We start from the raw sequence: 17,282 nt of genomic DNA on the forward strand, positions 1-17,282 counted from the left end.
ATCCTGAATAAAGAAAATCGAGATCATAAATGAAATCTAGTGTTGATGCATTTAGCATAAGGATTCTTTTTTTTTTTTTTTTTTTATAAACACACTTCATAAACAACCTGTTTAACCCCCACCCCCTCATCAAATTGCATTTTGTGTTTGGTAAAATGGAGAGGACCATAAAAGTAGGCATTGTGAAGGAACTAATTAGAGTGCTAAGGCACAGATAAGTGTGTTCAAGTTTTAGAACGTGATGTGGTCTTCATTTTGGAATTATGTATTTAGCTGCAAAGAAAATACTATGCATAGAGTGGAATACGCACATAATCGTGAGAGAATTATTATTTTTTTTAAATTAATGACCGTATTAAGTTAGTTAAATTATACAATAAAAACCACCATCACCTGACGCTAATCATATTAGCTAGCATACATGGTCGAACATATGCACACTATCCCTTAATACAAATGGTATTCAATGAAATCAGAATCACAATTTGATATTTACGTACAGCAATAAACTCCCAAAATATAAATGAACGCTAAAGATCAAGGAATTTTCATGCATAATTGAAGCAGCATCATGAGAAAAGAAACCAAAACTTTACTGTTTGCCTACACTTGCCACATGAGTTATCATCCTGGATTGGTTGCTAGTCAATCATAAGATTCGTCCTGTGGAGCAACATCCATTTACGCTCACATTCACACCAAAAGGGAATTTAGTGTCTCCAGTTCACATAGCAGGCATGTTTTTAAAATGTGGGAGGAAGACAGTTCCTAAGCTATCATTTGAGTCCACACCCTTGATTAGAAGGCAAACGCGTTTGCAATCGACTGTCATGCAGCTCATGGTATTTGTTGTAAATATATCATCACTTTTCAGCTTGCCTTGCAATGAATAAGGGGCGGGGGTGGAGGGGGGGGGGTGCTTGCTCACATGACCAAACCTGAAAAACAGGTTTGCAGATTTCCTTTGGATGCTGCGGGGTGGGGCGATGACATGATCAGTTTGCTGCCGAATTTACCTCATTTACCCATGCCGGAAGGAATTACTTTCACTTGTTTAACCAAATGCGGGAGTTAGTTGCGCATATACAGTACTGGATTTGATAAGAATGTAGCGATTCCCATTTCATTATTGATAATGCTCATAGATCCCATTCCTTATCAATTCTTATTCTGTTGAGGGAATGAAAGAATACATAAGGTTTGGTGGCTCAAATTCTTTAATATTGTCAACTTTGGACAAACAATACAGCCTATGCACTCATAATCGAATATATCCTGGTTGGAGGCGGGTTGGGGCGATGGGGGGCTTGGGGGACTCATTTGTCAAAGTATGTCAAGAGACCAAAAAGCTTTTTTTCAGTTTTTTGTGTACCTTACATGATATCAGACCGCAAGTGTCTCATTGGTCCAGAGGAAAGTTTCTCTAACATTATGGCTATAAACATTTGGGAAGACTGACGGTCCTCCTTTTACCTTCAGCTTGGTCCATTTATACATTATGCAACCATACTACTCTGCATGAAAGGGTTTTGCCACAGCGGGGAAATGACCTGGCCGAGGCAGCCATCAATCTTCTGAAAACACTCAGATGAGCAAAACGATTATCGGTACCTTAAAAAGGACTGTACACTTGAGAGAAAGTAGTCTCTGCACAGCACATTTAAACAGAAATGATTCCATGCATGCGAATCATTGAACACCACACTGAGTCAAGACCAAACCGGTCAAACCACCCTAATCACGAGGGGGGGCAGAGGGCCTCCTCAACAAGAATTTAAATGTAGCTCAGTGCTTCTGATGGTGCAGGGCCAGCAGAGAATACCTTGCTGGCCCTTATTGTAGTAGCAGGGTGAATATTTGCTTGCAGATTATAATAGATGTAATATTTAAAACCAAACAATCTTCACAACAGAAAAATACAAATATAAGCAAATTTAATCAACCACTCTGGTGGCAACCTCTATGACAATGTGGTTTAAAGTGTTATCTTTCCCTCAAAATGTTGACATTGCACGCAATACTCGGTTTGCAAAATAAGGATTTTTGTATCTATCCTTGTGCAATTTGTTTAGGGTAAAAAAGGAAAACTAAGGAGTTGGTTCTGGATTTCTGCAGGAAACTGCCTTCACCTGCATCCAAGGTACGGACATAGAGAGGGTGACCTCCTACAAGTACCTGGGTGTTCTTCTCAACAATAAACTAGACTTGTCTAACAATACGGACGCCCTGATCAGGAAAGGGCAGAGCCGGCTCTTCCTGCTCAGAAAACTGAGGTCTTTTGGAGTTGAGGGGTCACTCCTGAAGACTTTCTATGACTCTGTGGTGGCCTCTGCCATTCATTATGGCATAGTCTGCTGGTCAGGCAGCATCTCAGCCCGGGACAGAGAGAGACTGAACCGACTGGTCGGGAGGGCCAGCTGTGTCCCGGGCTGCTCCCTGGGCACCCTAGAGGAGGTGGGCAACAGGACGATGCTAGCCAAGCTAAAAGCTATGATGGACAGACCCTCCCATCCCCTCCAGGCCACCCTGACAGCACTGGGCAGCTCCTTCAGCACACCCGCGCTGCAAGAAGGAGAGGTACCGCCGCTCGTTCCTGCCGACTGCTGTCAGGCTATTGAAAAGACAGACCTGAAAACATGGACTCACCCCCACCCACCCATATTTAAGATGGTTTTATATATATATATATATATCTACACACACACACACACACACACACACTTTTTGTTCTTCTACTCCTTTTCAAAAATTTTCTGCTGCAAATTGGGAATTTCTCCATTGTGAGACAACTAAAGGTTTTCTTATCTTTTCTTATCTTAATAAATGGTTTTGTTTGACCTCATAAGCTCTTTGTAAATCATTAATTTTCGGGAAAGCATTGTAGCATATTATGTGTCCATATCATTGATTGAAGCAACTATTTTAACAGGTAAGCGATTTGATTAGCCACTAGATGGCAATGTCAGAACGTTTGAAGGAAAAAAATACTACTGTGAATTTTTCTCCAATTGGACTGACAGGTACTGCGCTTCAGCGAAATGGCAGATTGGCTGAGAAGATCACCGAGTATTAGACAATTTCTACAGTCTTAGAATAGTGTTTGTCTTGGAAAAGTAGACAAATGATACATATAGAGACTTTAAAACTGATCTGATTCCTCCGATTAATTTGTATGACCTGTCAAACAAAACCCGGGGAAAATTCATAGGGGGTCATACAAATACTGAACGCGGGACTTGTCTTCCGGTTGTTGCCAGGTAGTTCGAGGAGTCGACCAACTTTTGCGGACCAGGTTGATCGATTATGGAAAGCGTTCCGCGGCAGAAAGCTGACATTTGCAATAATAGGTAAGATGCGTTTCGTTTGACGAGAGGTAGCAACCTTCAGAGACAATTCACGTATCGACTAGAACACGCTACACCGCGGTCATTTGCCCAAATACTGTCATTTCTGGTTCCTGGGCTTTTATCTCCGCAGCTGCACAACCAAGAAGAGGGAAGACTACCTGGAATGGCCCGAGTACTTCATGGCCGTGGCCTTTTTGTCAGCTCAGAGGAGCAAAGACCCGAGCTCACAAGTGTGTATTGTGTGTCCCAACTTAACAAATATTTAAAATTATCGCAACGAGTGCTCTATCTAACTGACAATTCTGGCTTTTGTTTGCGTGCACGTGAAAAGTTATTCCTTAACTGGCTCTCCTCCGCAAAAACAACGTTCGTATATGTGTGTGTGTGTGTGTGTGTGTGTGTGTGCGCGCGCCCACGCGCACGCCAGCGACTCTATAACATCCTAACCTTATAAACACAACTCGTTAGGACCTAACGAGTTGTGTTTCAAGGAAAATCAATCCAATGACCTAGCCAGCTAACGGTTTGGTGAGAACTAAATGTCATTGGGGTATGTTTTGTTGCAGAAATCAAAGAGCGGGAAAGTTTGAATTGGTAAACTTTGAAATTAGAGCAAAATTGAATTGAATTGTGTTATTTGTTTCAGATTGTTTCAGCATTCAGACAGACGGGTATGAAAGATCAAAACAGTGAAAATGAAATGAATTAAAAAAATAGAAATAAATACCATTTTGATAATAGACAAATAAGGTAATAGTGTGTTGTAATAAATGTATGTTCTTTAATATCTAATAATAATTTTATTACAATTAAATATTTCACGTTTATTCTATCAGTGTCATACTCAAATAATTATGTTTTATTTATTTTGCAATATTTTATAAAACAAACGTTTTTTTACAAAGTCATTTTTTATTTCCTAATGACTTTTTGCACAATGGCTTTTTCATTTCATAATTTCAATCAAAGTTAGTGGGTTGGACCTCTACGTGTTAACATTTGGTTGCAACAGTGCTGGACTATTATGGGGACAGTCTAAAACGTAAATGTGCATGTAAAAAAGCTTAATGGGGCTGTAGTGAACATCTATGGGGAGGAAAAAAGCTTAATGCCCATAAAATCCAAAATACAGTGGCGATTGTTTTGATATTTTCAGAGGTTGAAGTGGGTATAGGTAAAGACGTGCATATGAATTCTGATAACGAATGATCGTAGTTTTCTCACACTAAGCAAAAACATGAAGCGTGTTAGGCTGTCCCGTTATGTGAACTTCCAGACACCACCTCATCAAAAACACCCTGCTGCTGCAATCCTCTCTCAGGCTGAGGTCAAGTCCTCACGTTACTATCCAAACACTTGGCAACTTCCCTGAGTAAGTAACACTGAAAGTGACTTCTCTACCGCGGCCCTCAGGCAGCTCAGCATCAATGATAAATTGCCATGCTTTAATCGATACTGCAAGTACTGTTCATATCAGGCAATCACTTCACTGGCTCCGCCTCATGTGATTTGATAGACATTAGTAGACAAGTCATTGTGCTGAAAAACGGCATTATAAAATAAAAAGGCCATTGTTCTATAAGGACGTTATGAAATAAAAATGGATTCAGTAAAAAAAAAACTTTAGTTCATAAAATCTGGGAAACAAGTTTTTTTTAACAAGTATGACGTGTTCAAATAATCACTGTGAAATACTAAATACAGTAACATTATATTTAGGTATTAAAGATTAATAACATTCGTTGATAAGTTACTTTTACAATTTAATGGCCATATGTATTTGTCAGTTATTTATCAAAATTATAATTTTTTTTTCTCCAATATTTTATTTTTATTTATCTAATTTTGACTGTATTTGGGCTTCCATAGACGAGAAGCCACCTGCATTTTACATGGCAGTTGTCTTGCCTATAATTTGCCAATTGACACATTGGCGGCATTGCAAAATTGCCACCTGTTTTTTCTGCCCCTGACGAGATTTCAGCGCCAGTCTGAGAGGCGATCATATTGCTCCAATGCATAGTACAAGTCTTGACACATAATGCAGTGGAACTCCCGAAACTAATAATATGAGATAGCTTTACCTCTACTGACCTCAAATTTATCCAAATTCTCAAGTGGAAGATTATGATGTTCAGCAAATTAAAGTTGGTATAGCTAAAGCTTTACCACTATCATCTCCTCAAACTGGCGCTGATCTGCAAGAAGTGAGCGCAAAACCTAATGCCAGGTGGCCATTTTGGCAGTTGGCAAGTCATTGGGAAAGGGAATGATGTTGACAAAAATTGCAAAGCCTAATTTGTCCAACGCTGATGGCCTCACATCAGTCCAAATGATACATGACTTTCAGGACACCCTGTATGTTGCAAACTCAATCTGTTGAATGTACAGGACTATCCTAGTCTCGTCTGATTTGAAGTAATACAGTGCAACTTCAAGGTCAAACACAATCTATTCTGAGAGTAACTGAGGACTTTTTTTTTTTTCCAGAGTAAATGATGGAAATTGAAGCAAGCTCCTCCGAGCTGTCGCCCATAGAAAACTTTCATAAATTGTGTAGGCAGTGTTCAAAGCAACAATGTAGCATTGCAATTAACTGGATAGTAGAAGAATCAACTTCAACATGGAGTGAGGTTTTTAACATTGTTAACTGTGACATAAAGAAAAACAAAAAAATCAAATCTCAACTAAGAATTATTTGGCGAAAATTTTAAAGTGGACAGTCCAGCTAAAAATATTTATCATGCCTGGGCAGGAACATTTGGAGTTCATCATGGTCACCTGGCCGTGTTGTGTTGGACGGAGGGAGCCTCTTTTGGCAGGTTGTTGTGGTTTCTCATTAGTTGTTGGATCACGTTTCACCGCATTGTGTACTGTTAAAAGAATTTTGATGTCCATTGTTATTGTAAAGACTTTAGTTCATAAAATCTGGGAAACAAGTTTTTTTTAACAAGTATGACGTGTTCAAATAATCACTGTGAAATACTAAATACAGTAACATTATATTTAGGTATTAAAGATTAATAACATTCGTTGATAAGTTACTTTTACAATTTAATGGCCATATGTATTTGTCAGTTATTTATCAAAATTATAATTTTTTTTTCTCCAATATTTTATTTTTATTTATCTAATTTTGACTGTATTTGGGCTTCCATAGACGAGAAGCCACCTGCATTTTACATGGCAGTTGTCTTGCCTATAATTTGCCAATTGACACATTGGCGGCATTGCAAAATTGCCACCTGTTTTTTCTGCCCCTGACGAGATTTCAGCGCCAGTCTGAGAGGCGATCATATTGCTCCAATGCATAGTACAAGTCTTGACACATAATGCAGTGGAACTCCCGAAACTAATAATATGAGATAGCTTTACCTCTACTGACCTCAAATTTATCCAAATTCTCAAGTGGAAGATTATGATGTTCAGCAAATTAAAGTTGGTATAGCTAAAGCTTTACCACTATCATCTCCTCAAACTGGCGCTGATCTGCAAGAAGTGAGCGCAAAACCTAATGCCAGGTGGCCATTTTGGCAGTTGGCAAGTCATTGGGAAAGGGAATGATGTTGACAAAAATTGCAAAGCCTAATTTGTCCAACGCTGATGGCCTCACATCAGTCCAAATGATACATGACTTTCAGGACACCCTGTATGTTGCAAACTCAATCTGTTGAATGTACAGGACTATCCTAGTCTCGTCTGATTTGAAGTAATACAGTGCAACTTCAAGGTCAAACACAATCTATTCTGAGAGTAACTGAGGACTTTTTTTTTTTTCCAGAGTAAATGATGGAAATTGAAGCAAGCTCCTCCGAGCTGTCGCCCATAGAAAACTTTCATAAATTGTGTAGGCAGTGTTCAAAGCAACAATGTAGCATTGCAATTAACTGGATAGTAGAAGAATCAACTTCAACATGGAGTGAGGTTTTTAACATTGTTAACTGTGACATAAAGAAAAACAAAAAAATCAAATCTCAACTAAGAATTATTTGGCGAAAATTTTAAAGTGGACAGTCCAGCTAAAAATATTTATCATGCCTGGGCAGGAACATTTGGAGTTCATCATGGTCACCTGGCCGTGTTGTGTTGGACGGAGGGAGCCTCTTTTGGCAGGTTGTTGTGGTTTCTCATTAGTTGTTGGATCACGTTTCACCGCATTGTGTACTGTTAAAAGAATTTTGATGTCCATTGTTATTGTAAAGATGTAAAGATCCAACCCAGTAAAATTGTGCTGTTTGTGAGATTCTCTAGTCCTTTTCAGTAGCCAGGGTTTTTCCTGCGTTCAAAATTGCGTGGCGGGCGCCTCCAGTTAATTTTGTGCCTCCTCCAGCCAGGCCGATTGATCTCACTCAACACAGCGTAAAGCTCCAGCTGTGCTGATTGAGCGATTGATGTCTCTCTGTGGCAGCTACATATTTTAACTGCAGTTGCAGTGTTGCACCACTATGGATGCGCTAGAGCATGGCTTCTCAAATAGTGGGGCGCGCCCCTCCAGGGGTGCGATGCCAGGGGGAGGCACAAGTGACTCTGGGGAGCATGTGTGGTTATTTTTTTTTTTTTTTTTGCTGAAGAAAATGAATGAAGTGGCAGTTGGCAGTGGCGCCCTCATTGTCAGAGAGTGCGCAGGGAGTATTAGCTCGATGGTGTAGGGTTTATTTCTTTGTTTTTGCACCGAGCATGAGATAAGTGCGTTAAACAAAGCCTCAGGAGAGAACATGATTTTTTTTTTTTTAAACAGGGATGAAAAGAAAGATGAAAATAATGAGACAAAAAAAAGTCACCCGAAAGCTAAGACAAGGAAATATGACGAAGCGTATGTAGCGCTTGGCTTCACTATGACTACAGTGGGAGATGGACAAGGTGTGTTGATTGGCTGCACTGCACTATATCAACAGAAGTTGAAGCTACTACCAAAGAAAAAACAGATTGAATCATGTTTTTTCCCAGCTAGTCGATCGGCGTCCTGATTTTCCATGGGGGATGCTAAAAATGGGTAAATATTGCCCGTTTTTTGCATCCAAGCATGTCGTGTTTATGAAAATAAGTTTCCTTCATGTCAAAGTATCGATTTTGATTTTTAGCAGTGCAGACACGGCCGGGAAAATCAGCCACTTTTGGCGAGGCGATATCAATCCGTTTCCAATTAGGAGTAGAACAACACAAAGCCAATGTGTATGTGATCGAAACATATCGTCTTAAAAACACAGGAGCCAGTGGCTTTGACAAGCAGTGGCGATATCAGTTGACCTGGTTCAGGCATAATGAGGAAGGCATGGACTGTTATTTATGCCTAAAGCACTGCGCCCCAACACAGCAGGCAATTGCTGCCTCCCTCGTGAGACAGCCATCAACCAACTGTAGGCTGGACACATTAAAAAGACATGAGGTGACGGCCATTCATACAGCAGCAGAAGAGAAGGAGAAGTATATTCAAGATGGTAGTACCTAAAAATCACGCGACGAATAAAGTTACAGACACTAAAATAATGTAGTTTCGGACTTTTGGGATTTTTTTTTTTGCGGTGGGCACTGCAGCCTGCTATTGCAGCACAGGTGGTCACGGACCATAGTGCACTTGAAGCCTGCTTCAAAATAATCTGTCTCAAACAAAGTGGCCCCACCACACATGCTATGACCCCATCCTTCGTCGATGAAAGTTTGAATAAATTAATAAAATGATTATAGTCATATTCTTTTTGGAACTCTTAACTTAAAGTCTTGTAAAAGTTGAAATTACAGAATACGTGCACGTAGTGGCGCACGGTCAGCATGGTACCACCTCTGCCTCAATTTGAGCCAGGAAGACCCCTGGTAGCCATTAGCAGGCTACATGCTATTCACGTGATGTCTCTTTTTGCTATCAATGGCATTCTATTTCTGGTGGAATCACAAAAACTACAGAACAAGACCAATCCACTTGGTTTTCCTTGATGTTCTCGAAGATCAAGTCTCATGGGGTTTGCTGTAGTTGTGTGCGATATTCGGACATCATGTGTGATTTGCGACATTTTTTGTCTGATTTGTCGAAGTCGGACTGAATGGTTGTAAATCTCAATTAAATAAAGTTAGTTTTCTGCTTGCAGGTGGGGGCCTGTATCGTGAACCAGGAAAATAAGATTGTTGGCATCGGCTACAACGGAATGCCTAATGGTTGCGATGATGACCAGTTACCCTGGGCTCGGTCAGCAGATGATCGTTTGGACACGAAATATCCCTACGGTAAGAAATTGTTTCTTGAAGAAAAATGGACTTGTCTTCAAGGCATTAAGCATTGCATGACTTTATTCCAAGTGATCACTTGTGAGTAGCAGCACATTTTGAGTTTATAGATGGTATTTAGGTATTTTTCCTTTTTCGGAAACCACCTGCGACATCGTAACACCCTGTTAGAGACAGATGGCCTGACAGAGAATATTCTCTTTGGAAACCTCACAATGGCCAATTAACCATCCATCCATCCATCCATTTTCCGATCCGCTTATCCTCACAAGGGTCGCGGGGGTGCTGGAACCTCTCCCAGCTGTCTTCGGCCAGTAGGTGGGGGACACCCTGAACCGGTTGCCAGCCAATCGCAGGGCACACAGAGAGACGAACAACCATCCACGCCCACACTCACACCTAGGGACAGTTTAGAGTGTTCAATCAGCCTGCCATGCATGTTTTTGGAATGTGGGAGGAAACCGGAGTACCCGGAGAAAATCCACGCAGGCCCGGGGAGAACATGCAAACTCCACACAGGGAGGCCAGAGCTGGAATTGAACCTGGTACCTCTGCACCGTGAGGTTGACACGCTGACCACTGGCTCACCGGGCCGCCCAATGGCCAATTACTGTTCATCAATTGTTACAAGCCCGCATGGTCTTGTGATGTTAAAATGTCACCAGCATGATAAAGGACACTCATTGAATACCTATTATACCAAGACAGGAAATGGGTTGGCTGTTTTGTGGATCAAATGCCTGTTTTGAAATTTGCTGTTCATTGTTTTGTGCAAAAAAACAAAAAAACCTAAACTAAACATTTGGATATGTGCGTTCAAAATTTTAGAGAAGGTCAAATGAAGTTCACCTGTAATAATGAGCTGCCGTTTGGGTTCATCCTGTTACCCAAATTCAACCTGTTACCTCAGTGAACCTTAACTTATTGTGAGTGGTCAGGGTTCTACGTTAACAGTGGCCCACTGGCCGATGGGGCCAGTACAAATTTCATGAATGAATACAATGAAATCAACATGAAATCTTGCTTTTTTTAGGACGGTCATACCTCGGTTTTCGACCATAATCCGTTCCAGAAGACTGTTCAAAAAGCGATTTGTTCGAAATTCGAAACTATTTTATTAGCCCATGATTAGGGGCTAATACACTCAGCCATCTCGTTACCTCTGCGTCCCGCGTCCTAGATGCATAATTTTCCCGCGGGACGCACAGTTCCAAATAATGTGCGTTTTTGGGACGCAAAGAAATTTCTCAGTCAAAACAAAAAAAAACTACGGTAAATCTTTTTTTCCAGCAACAATCACAGTTTGATCATTGCCACCATTGTTGTTTTGATCTCGTGTTAAGTGATCTCGCGTGACAAGATTTCCGTTCTCGCAAGACAAGATTGGCGAGATCGGCCTTCACCTCGTGGGAAGCAGACGATTGCCAAGTTGTGTAACGGTAAAACAAGTGTTGCGAAAGTTTATTGCGGAGATATCACAGAGGAAGCAGCTAAAGTTGGATGGTTTTTTTGCGATAAGTTGACTTTGAGAAAGCCTTGCATCATTGGAAGCAGAGTAAAGAGAGGAGAATTTATGAACTCAAAGACTGAACCATGGGATGAGATAAGAACCTATTTCTCAGCAAATCTTATATGCCTGAATTATTAAATTTTTGCAGCATTTGCTTATAAGAAATAAACCTATATTCAATGTACAGTATATTGTTGTTGTTTGTGTTATTATCATGTGCAATTGAATAAATAGACCATTTCAGAATTCAAAATTTGGGACTCTCTAAATGCATAATGTGACTCATACTTATCTAATCAGCAGAGCTCAAACTGTAAAATTATCACTGTACACTATGCAGAAAAAAAAACAGATTTGTGTAAATCACAAACATGTCTGCTCACAATGAACGTTACACGAGGAAGCGTCACTTACTCGTGTTCGGGTTTGCTCAGTTTGGTCGAAAACCGGTTTTCAGTCATAATCCGAGGCGTAAAGATCTCGAATTTTCTGGTCGAAATCCGATTTGGTCAATAACAGACGTTCGAAAACCGAGGTTTGACCGTACTTGATAATCAATATTTGAAGTTTTATCCACTTAAATGTTTTTACAGCAGTAAACTTTTTTTACACGTCAGGTTAAATCCTTCCATCATGAATGGCTTCAAAAAAATATAAAGCCCCGAAAATGCAGAGTCCTACAAAGCGCCTTTTGTTTATAAGGACGTTTATTTAATCGTTTTAATTGACCAGTGAATTTGACTTTTTCTGTTGACCTCTTATTCAAGGTTAAATAGTATATTTAAAGATAAAATTACCCAAATTCTGTCTTTTTTTCCCTTCCTGGTCCTAATTTTTAAGAGTTTTGAAGAGAAAAATAAATAATAATCATCATCATAATTATATTCAATCTATATTAATATCGCTTGGATATGAAATGCCTATATCTTGATCCACTTCGACCATATCGGCCAGCCCCATTCTCCCCAATTACTGTTTATAAACTTATTATTACTATTATTATAATGTGATATTGCTTAACGATTTAAAATAACAACTAAACAACAGTTAGGAAATATCACATGAGAAGAATTGATGTTGTACTCAACAACCTTTTTAAAACTAATTTAGGCACGAGTTTGTTGTTGGAGGTCGGAATTGGGGTTGAATTTTTGATTTATATCATGAATATACAAGGCCACCCCAACATGGCTCATGGTGGCACTCATGGGCCACCACCCCAAAAGGCTTTTGAACACAAGTAGTGTATTGGCCATCTAAATGATTGATATTTTATACCATTCTGACAAATGTCAGAAACATTGTCCGTGCGATATTTCATTGTCAGTAACTTTTGCCAAAAGAGGCCATCTATTTTTTTTTTTAACTACATTACAGACACATTCAGCACCAATGCAACATTGACCAGAAACTCAGATTGTTAAAAGTGCTTCATGACGCTCAACTGGGACGACACAATCAGTCTGTCCGCAGCGGGACTGTATTACTAACCAGGATGTTGTCGTGCAGTGTGCCACGCGGAGCTAAATGCCATCATGAACAAGAACAGCGCTGATGTGAAGGGCTGCACCATGTATGTCGCTCTGTTCCCCTGTAACGAGTGCGCGAAACTCATCATCCAAGCAGGTTGGGATTGGCAACACACATTGCACAACATGTCACAATCTGACTTCTTTGCCATTACGATTGGCTGGCTGATGTTGATGTCCTTTGATTTATTCGCGATTGATTTAAGATGAAATGCTGAGAAAAAGATGCAGTTTCTATCTATTCTTCGACTCTATTTTTACTCACAGCTGCAGAACGTAACAACGGCATTTACAACAGATCCGTGGGTTGTTTGTATGTACAAGAAAAGCACCGTGTTAAAAGGCATGGTGTCAGTTTCTGTATTTAACACATACCCAATGGTGGTAGCAAAAGATGTACATAAAAAAAAAAAAAAAAAAAATGAACCTACAGCCGTCACTTTCTGTTGCTATAGTACTGCATAAAAACAGTACTGTATTTTTCGCACTAAAAGGCGCACTGGATTATGAGGCGCATCTTCAATGAATGGCTATTTTGCAATTTTTTTTCAAACACTGGACACATCGCATTATAAGGCGAAATCTCCAATGCCTCCACTAGATGGTGCGACGCTCCTTCCATTTAACTCGAGAGGCGTCCGTTCAACTCGAGAGGCATTCATGACCGCCTCTGAAAAACGTAAATTAACTATTACTGTACTTAAATGAAACTACGAAAATTGAAAATAATGCATCAAAACAGAAAATCAAGCGAGGAAATCACAAAATAAATTCTATATCCCCACTACAGAATTTATTTTGTGATTTCCTCGCTTGATTTTCTTCATAGATTCATTGAAGTAATCATTAATTTACGTTTTTCGGAGGTGGCCATGAACGCCTCTCGAGTGGAACGGAAGTAGAGAAGGCACGGAGACGGACAAAGACGTACAGTACATATATTTGTTGAGACTGTGAAAACCATTAATAAAGTCTGCGTTTTAAAAAAAAAAACAAAAAACACAGCTTTCCTTTTTTCAACAAATACAGGTGAGTCTTTGTCTCCGTGCCTTCTCTTCCGTTCAACTCGAGAGGCGTTCCAGACCGCCTCCGAAAAACGCATTGGCATTTCCTTGATCATAGCTCTAACTACAGAACGATCAGATGTCAGTAGTAGTTATTTATTCCTTTGTTGTGTATTCACAAATGATGAAATCACAGTATAAATTCTGTAGGGGGGACTATAGAATTTATTTTGTGATATCCTTGCTTTTCAGTTTTGATGTATTATTTTCATTTTTTGTAGTTTCATTGAAGTAATCGTTAGTTTACGTTTTTCGGAGGCGATCTTGAACGCCTCTCGAGTCGAACTGAAGAACAGAAGGCACGGAGACGACAAAGACGTACCTGCATTTGTTGAGACCGTTTTAAAAAAAAAAAACACCACCACAGCTCTCCTTTTTTCGGAGCCGCGACAAAAACGTATTTAATAAAGCAACGACACAGTTCACTGAACCAACAGCAAGTTATAACATTGGAAGCATGTCTCCAGGAAGGAGCCATTTTGGAGTTGACATATTACCGTAATGACCATACACAAGGCGCACCGGATTTTAAGGCGCTCGGTGAGCTTTTAAGAAAATGGAAGACTTTTTGGTGCGCCCTATAGTGCGGAAAATACGGTAATAAAACTTGTCCTTCATATAAAATGTACGGTAGGTTTTTTTTTTTCTACTTAACTATCATGAGACTTAAAAGTTTCTGCTCCTTTTCGTCCACGTGAATGGGTCACGTCTTCTGCAGAATCCACTCTTCATCACTGTATCTCCCGCAAACTACTTTTTCAGCACCATCAATGGACCAGGTCGCTGGATGTATTTACGACATCAAACTTTACGTTTGCCGCTGACATAGAGTGGTAAAAGTGCACTCGTATCCCAAATTATTTGCTCATACCTTGCTACAAAAAAACTGACCAAGCGATGGCTCATATGTCCAAACACAGAGGTCAAGGCACTTGTACTGTATCTCAAGGCACCACTGTGTATTTTCCAATGTGTATCTTACTGTAGCAACTTGTACATTTTCATCAAGTCAGCATTTTTGAAACAGTGCTGTTGTATGGGGTGTGTCAGAAAACTTCCAGGACTGATGTCATTAAAAAGTTACAATATTTCAAACCCATATTACAATCTATGAGTTTTCCTCTTCGTTGTAATCACCTTGCTGTATATAACTGTGACTCAACAATTTACAGTAACTTTTTTTCCCCCATCTGCTTCTGAATACGTATCCTCTGTCTGGGTGGTCAAGCAATGTGCAAAGTGAGTAATTAATGAGATCAGACTTGCACATCGCCACCGGTGACTCAGGAGTCTTGGAGTACAACCCGAAGGTCAAACACCAGAGCCTTCAATGTTCAAGTCCATTGTGGCCAAGGCCAAAGACAGCAAGACAGTCAAAGATGCGTTGATGACAAAGTCTTCGATGAAAGGGAGGGCCATCATCATCCTATGCCAGACTATGAAGAGATCTTGCAGCATTAGCTTCATTCATTCATTTCACAAGAAGAGGCAAAAGTTTGGGCAGGACGTCTTTACCATGACATGCCTAACTGATCGTTCCTGACTGAGAACAACATTGCCATGCGGGACTCACCTTCAGTGGTTGAGCGGGGTCATCAAAGGTACCCATTTTTTGGAGGCGAATGACATCAAATGTGGCCGCGACGATGAAGCGGTGGAGGATCGAGGAGGAACCGTTTCCGGGTGTGCATCAAGGGGTAGCAGAGACAGCTGGGAAAGACTTTGGGTTGTACTTAGAAGGGATAAAAGAACTGGGAAGTTGGATTTGAAATATATCTTTTGCGACACCCGTGACACCCATCCTGGAATTTTTCTGACAACGTATGTAAGCTACTGTAAATCATTTGTCTGGAATTTATTTATTGTTGGGTATCGTTCCTTGATCGCACTTACCCTCTGTCCAGGAATTAAGGTGGTTGTCTATCTTTCTGATAAATACCATGACACACCAGAGATGACTGCCTCAAGGAGACTACTCAACATGGCAGGAGTACAGTTCCAGTGAGTAACATGTTTCATGTGTTGGACTTCATATTGCCTCTCTAAATTACAGCCTTGGTGGGCCCAACATTTTTCCTCTCAAGCACCCCCCCACCCCCCAACGCCCTTGTTAAGATGGTTTTCATAGTAGTAAATTAATGCACTTGGAACTGCCTCCACAACACCCAACCAGTGAAAGCATTTACTTTGACCACCTCTGCGAGTGTGTGTGTGTGTGTGTGTGTGTGTGTGTGTGTGTGTGTGTGTGAGAGTTAGAGTGCGAGAGAGAGTCAGTCCAAAGTAGTAAATTCAGGATAGGGTAGAGAGAAGTAAAAGGTAAAACAATAAAACCTCTATAAATTTGACACATGGTAGAGATTAGCATGAACAAGCATGCCTAATTTGTATGAATTAAAAAAAAAAAAGTAGCTGAAACACATCCTTGTATGTTTGAGCCATGAAAATATATCCGCTAAAAGCTTCTGGTGCATAGAAATATATCCCACTGAGTCTTTGTAGAGCTTTTCCATGCTCCGACAACTTGATGGTAGCCACTAGCTAGTGGGCTAAAATGTTACCGAATCCCAAAGACTTAACAGTGTCAAACAATATGTCACGACCTTGTTTGGTTTCATCTAAGAAGCAGAAGATGAACCCTTGTGCAAATGTGGATTTTTGTATTACTATTTTCTTTTTTTTTGTAATGCCATCACAAATATTTTGTGACTCGGGTAATAGGTGGATGGATGATATTCAAAGCTTTTTTTTTTTTTTTCTTGAGAAAACTGCAACACTTAGGCTAATTATATACATTTATTTTTGTGTCTATTTATATGTTTAAATTTCCCTTTGTCTTCTTGTGTTAGGCAATTCAAGCCAAAAAGGACTGAGATTACCATTGATTTTAATTCCATAAACCGACCAACAGCGCTGGACAGCCCGACAAAGTGACCATGAAAATTTCTGATTTGGGCCAGCCAAAAATATGGAACATCAGAGAGACTGTGTGGCATTTTTTTTTAAATGTTTTCAGCCTGTATCTCTGTTTTGTTTGATAAAATAGAAATGACTTGCTTTTGTATACTGGTTAACCTGAAGAAATATAGATGATATTGAAAATGAAATGAACAGGCATCAACCTACAAGTCAACAGGTTTTACATCTTTTTTAATGTATGGTATTTATCTTTCTTTTAATCCAAAGAAGTTTACGGACAAAGGCAAAGAAGAAGTATTGTTTAGTCCCTGACTTTTCAGTTTTTGTCACAGTAGTTGACATTAAAGTGTCACGTTTTACAACCAGGAGCTGCGTCCAATTAGACAATTTTGAACTCTCAGGCTGTCCTTTTGTTCCTGCGAAGACCATTTAATCCATGTTACAAACGAATGCGTTTTTATTTTTTTCTGACACCAGAAGACTCACACGGATTTGTTTTGCCTGACTGAATCACTGACATTTTGGTTCCACTGAAATGATGGCCCAAACCCTGATGCTTTAAGTATGGTTACAGTTTTAGGACAGGTTGAAAATGAGCTCTTGTGTTTTTGTATTTTCAGCTTTCCCTCACAAGCCTTCATTTTACTTTATAACTTTGCTATATATATATATATATATATATATATATATATATATA

The 17,282-nt window shown here is 39.8% G+C and overlaps 1 protein-coding gene and 1 long non-coding RNA gene across 3 annotated transcripts in view; one reads left to right on the forward strand and one right to left on the reverse strand.

Annotated features, from left to right (window-relative positions):
- The first annotated feature begins 3,224 nt into the window (after positions 1-3,224).
- On the forward strand, positions 3,225-16,951 carry dctd (dCMP deaminase). Of its 2 annotated transcripts, none has more exons than XM_019879836.1 (6): positions 3,225-3,342; positions 3,476-3,577; positions 9,431-9,566; positions 12,586-12,702; positions 15,574-15,670; positions 16,516-16,951. In XM_019879836.1, exons 1-6 carry the CDS (start codon positions 3,304-3,306, stop codon positions 16,598-16,600), a joined length of 576 nt encoding a protein of 191 aa, XP_019735395.1. In that variant the 5' UTR covers positions 3,225-3,303; the 3' UTR covers positions 16,601-16,951. The 2 variants fall into 2 exon arrangements, with proteins under 2 accessions (XP_019735395.1, XP_019735394.1); XM_019879835.1 differs by having other exon boundaries at positions 3,226-3,347; positions 3,478-3,577.
- Positions 16,952-17,045: 94 nt separating this feature from the next.
- Positions 17,046-17,282, reverse strand: part of LOC109521769 (uncharacterized) — a 992-nt gene continuing 755 nt past the window's right edge. The window contains exon 2 of the long non-coding RNA XR_002169428.1: positions 17,046-17,135. This is a non-coding gene — a long non-coding RNA (uncharacterized LOC109521769). The remainder of the gene's footprint in view (positions 17,136-17,282) is intronic.

Source organism: Hippocampus comes, unplaced genomic scaffold (assembly GCF_001891065.2).
Source record: "Hippocampus comes isolate QL1 unplaced genomic scaffold, H_comes_QL1_v1.1 scaffold158, whole genome shotgun sequence".
Lineage (NCBI taxonomy): Eukaryota > Metazoa > Chordata > Actinopteri > Syngnathiformes > Syngnathidae > Hippocampus > Hippocampus comes.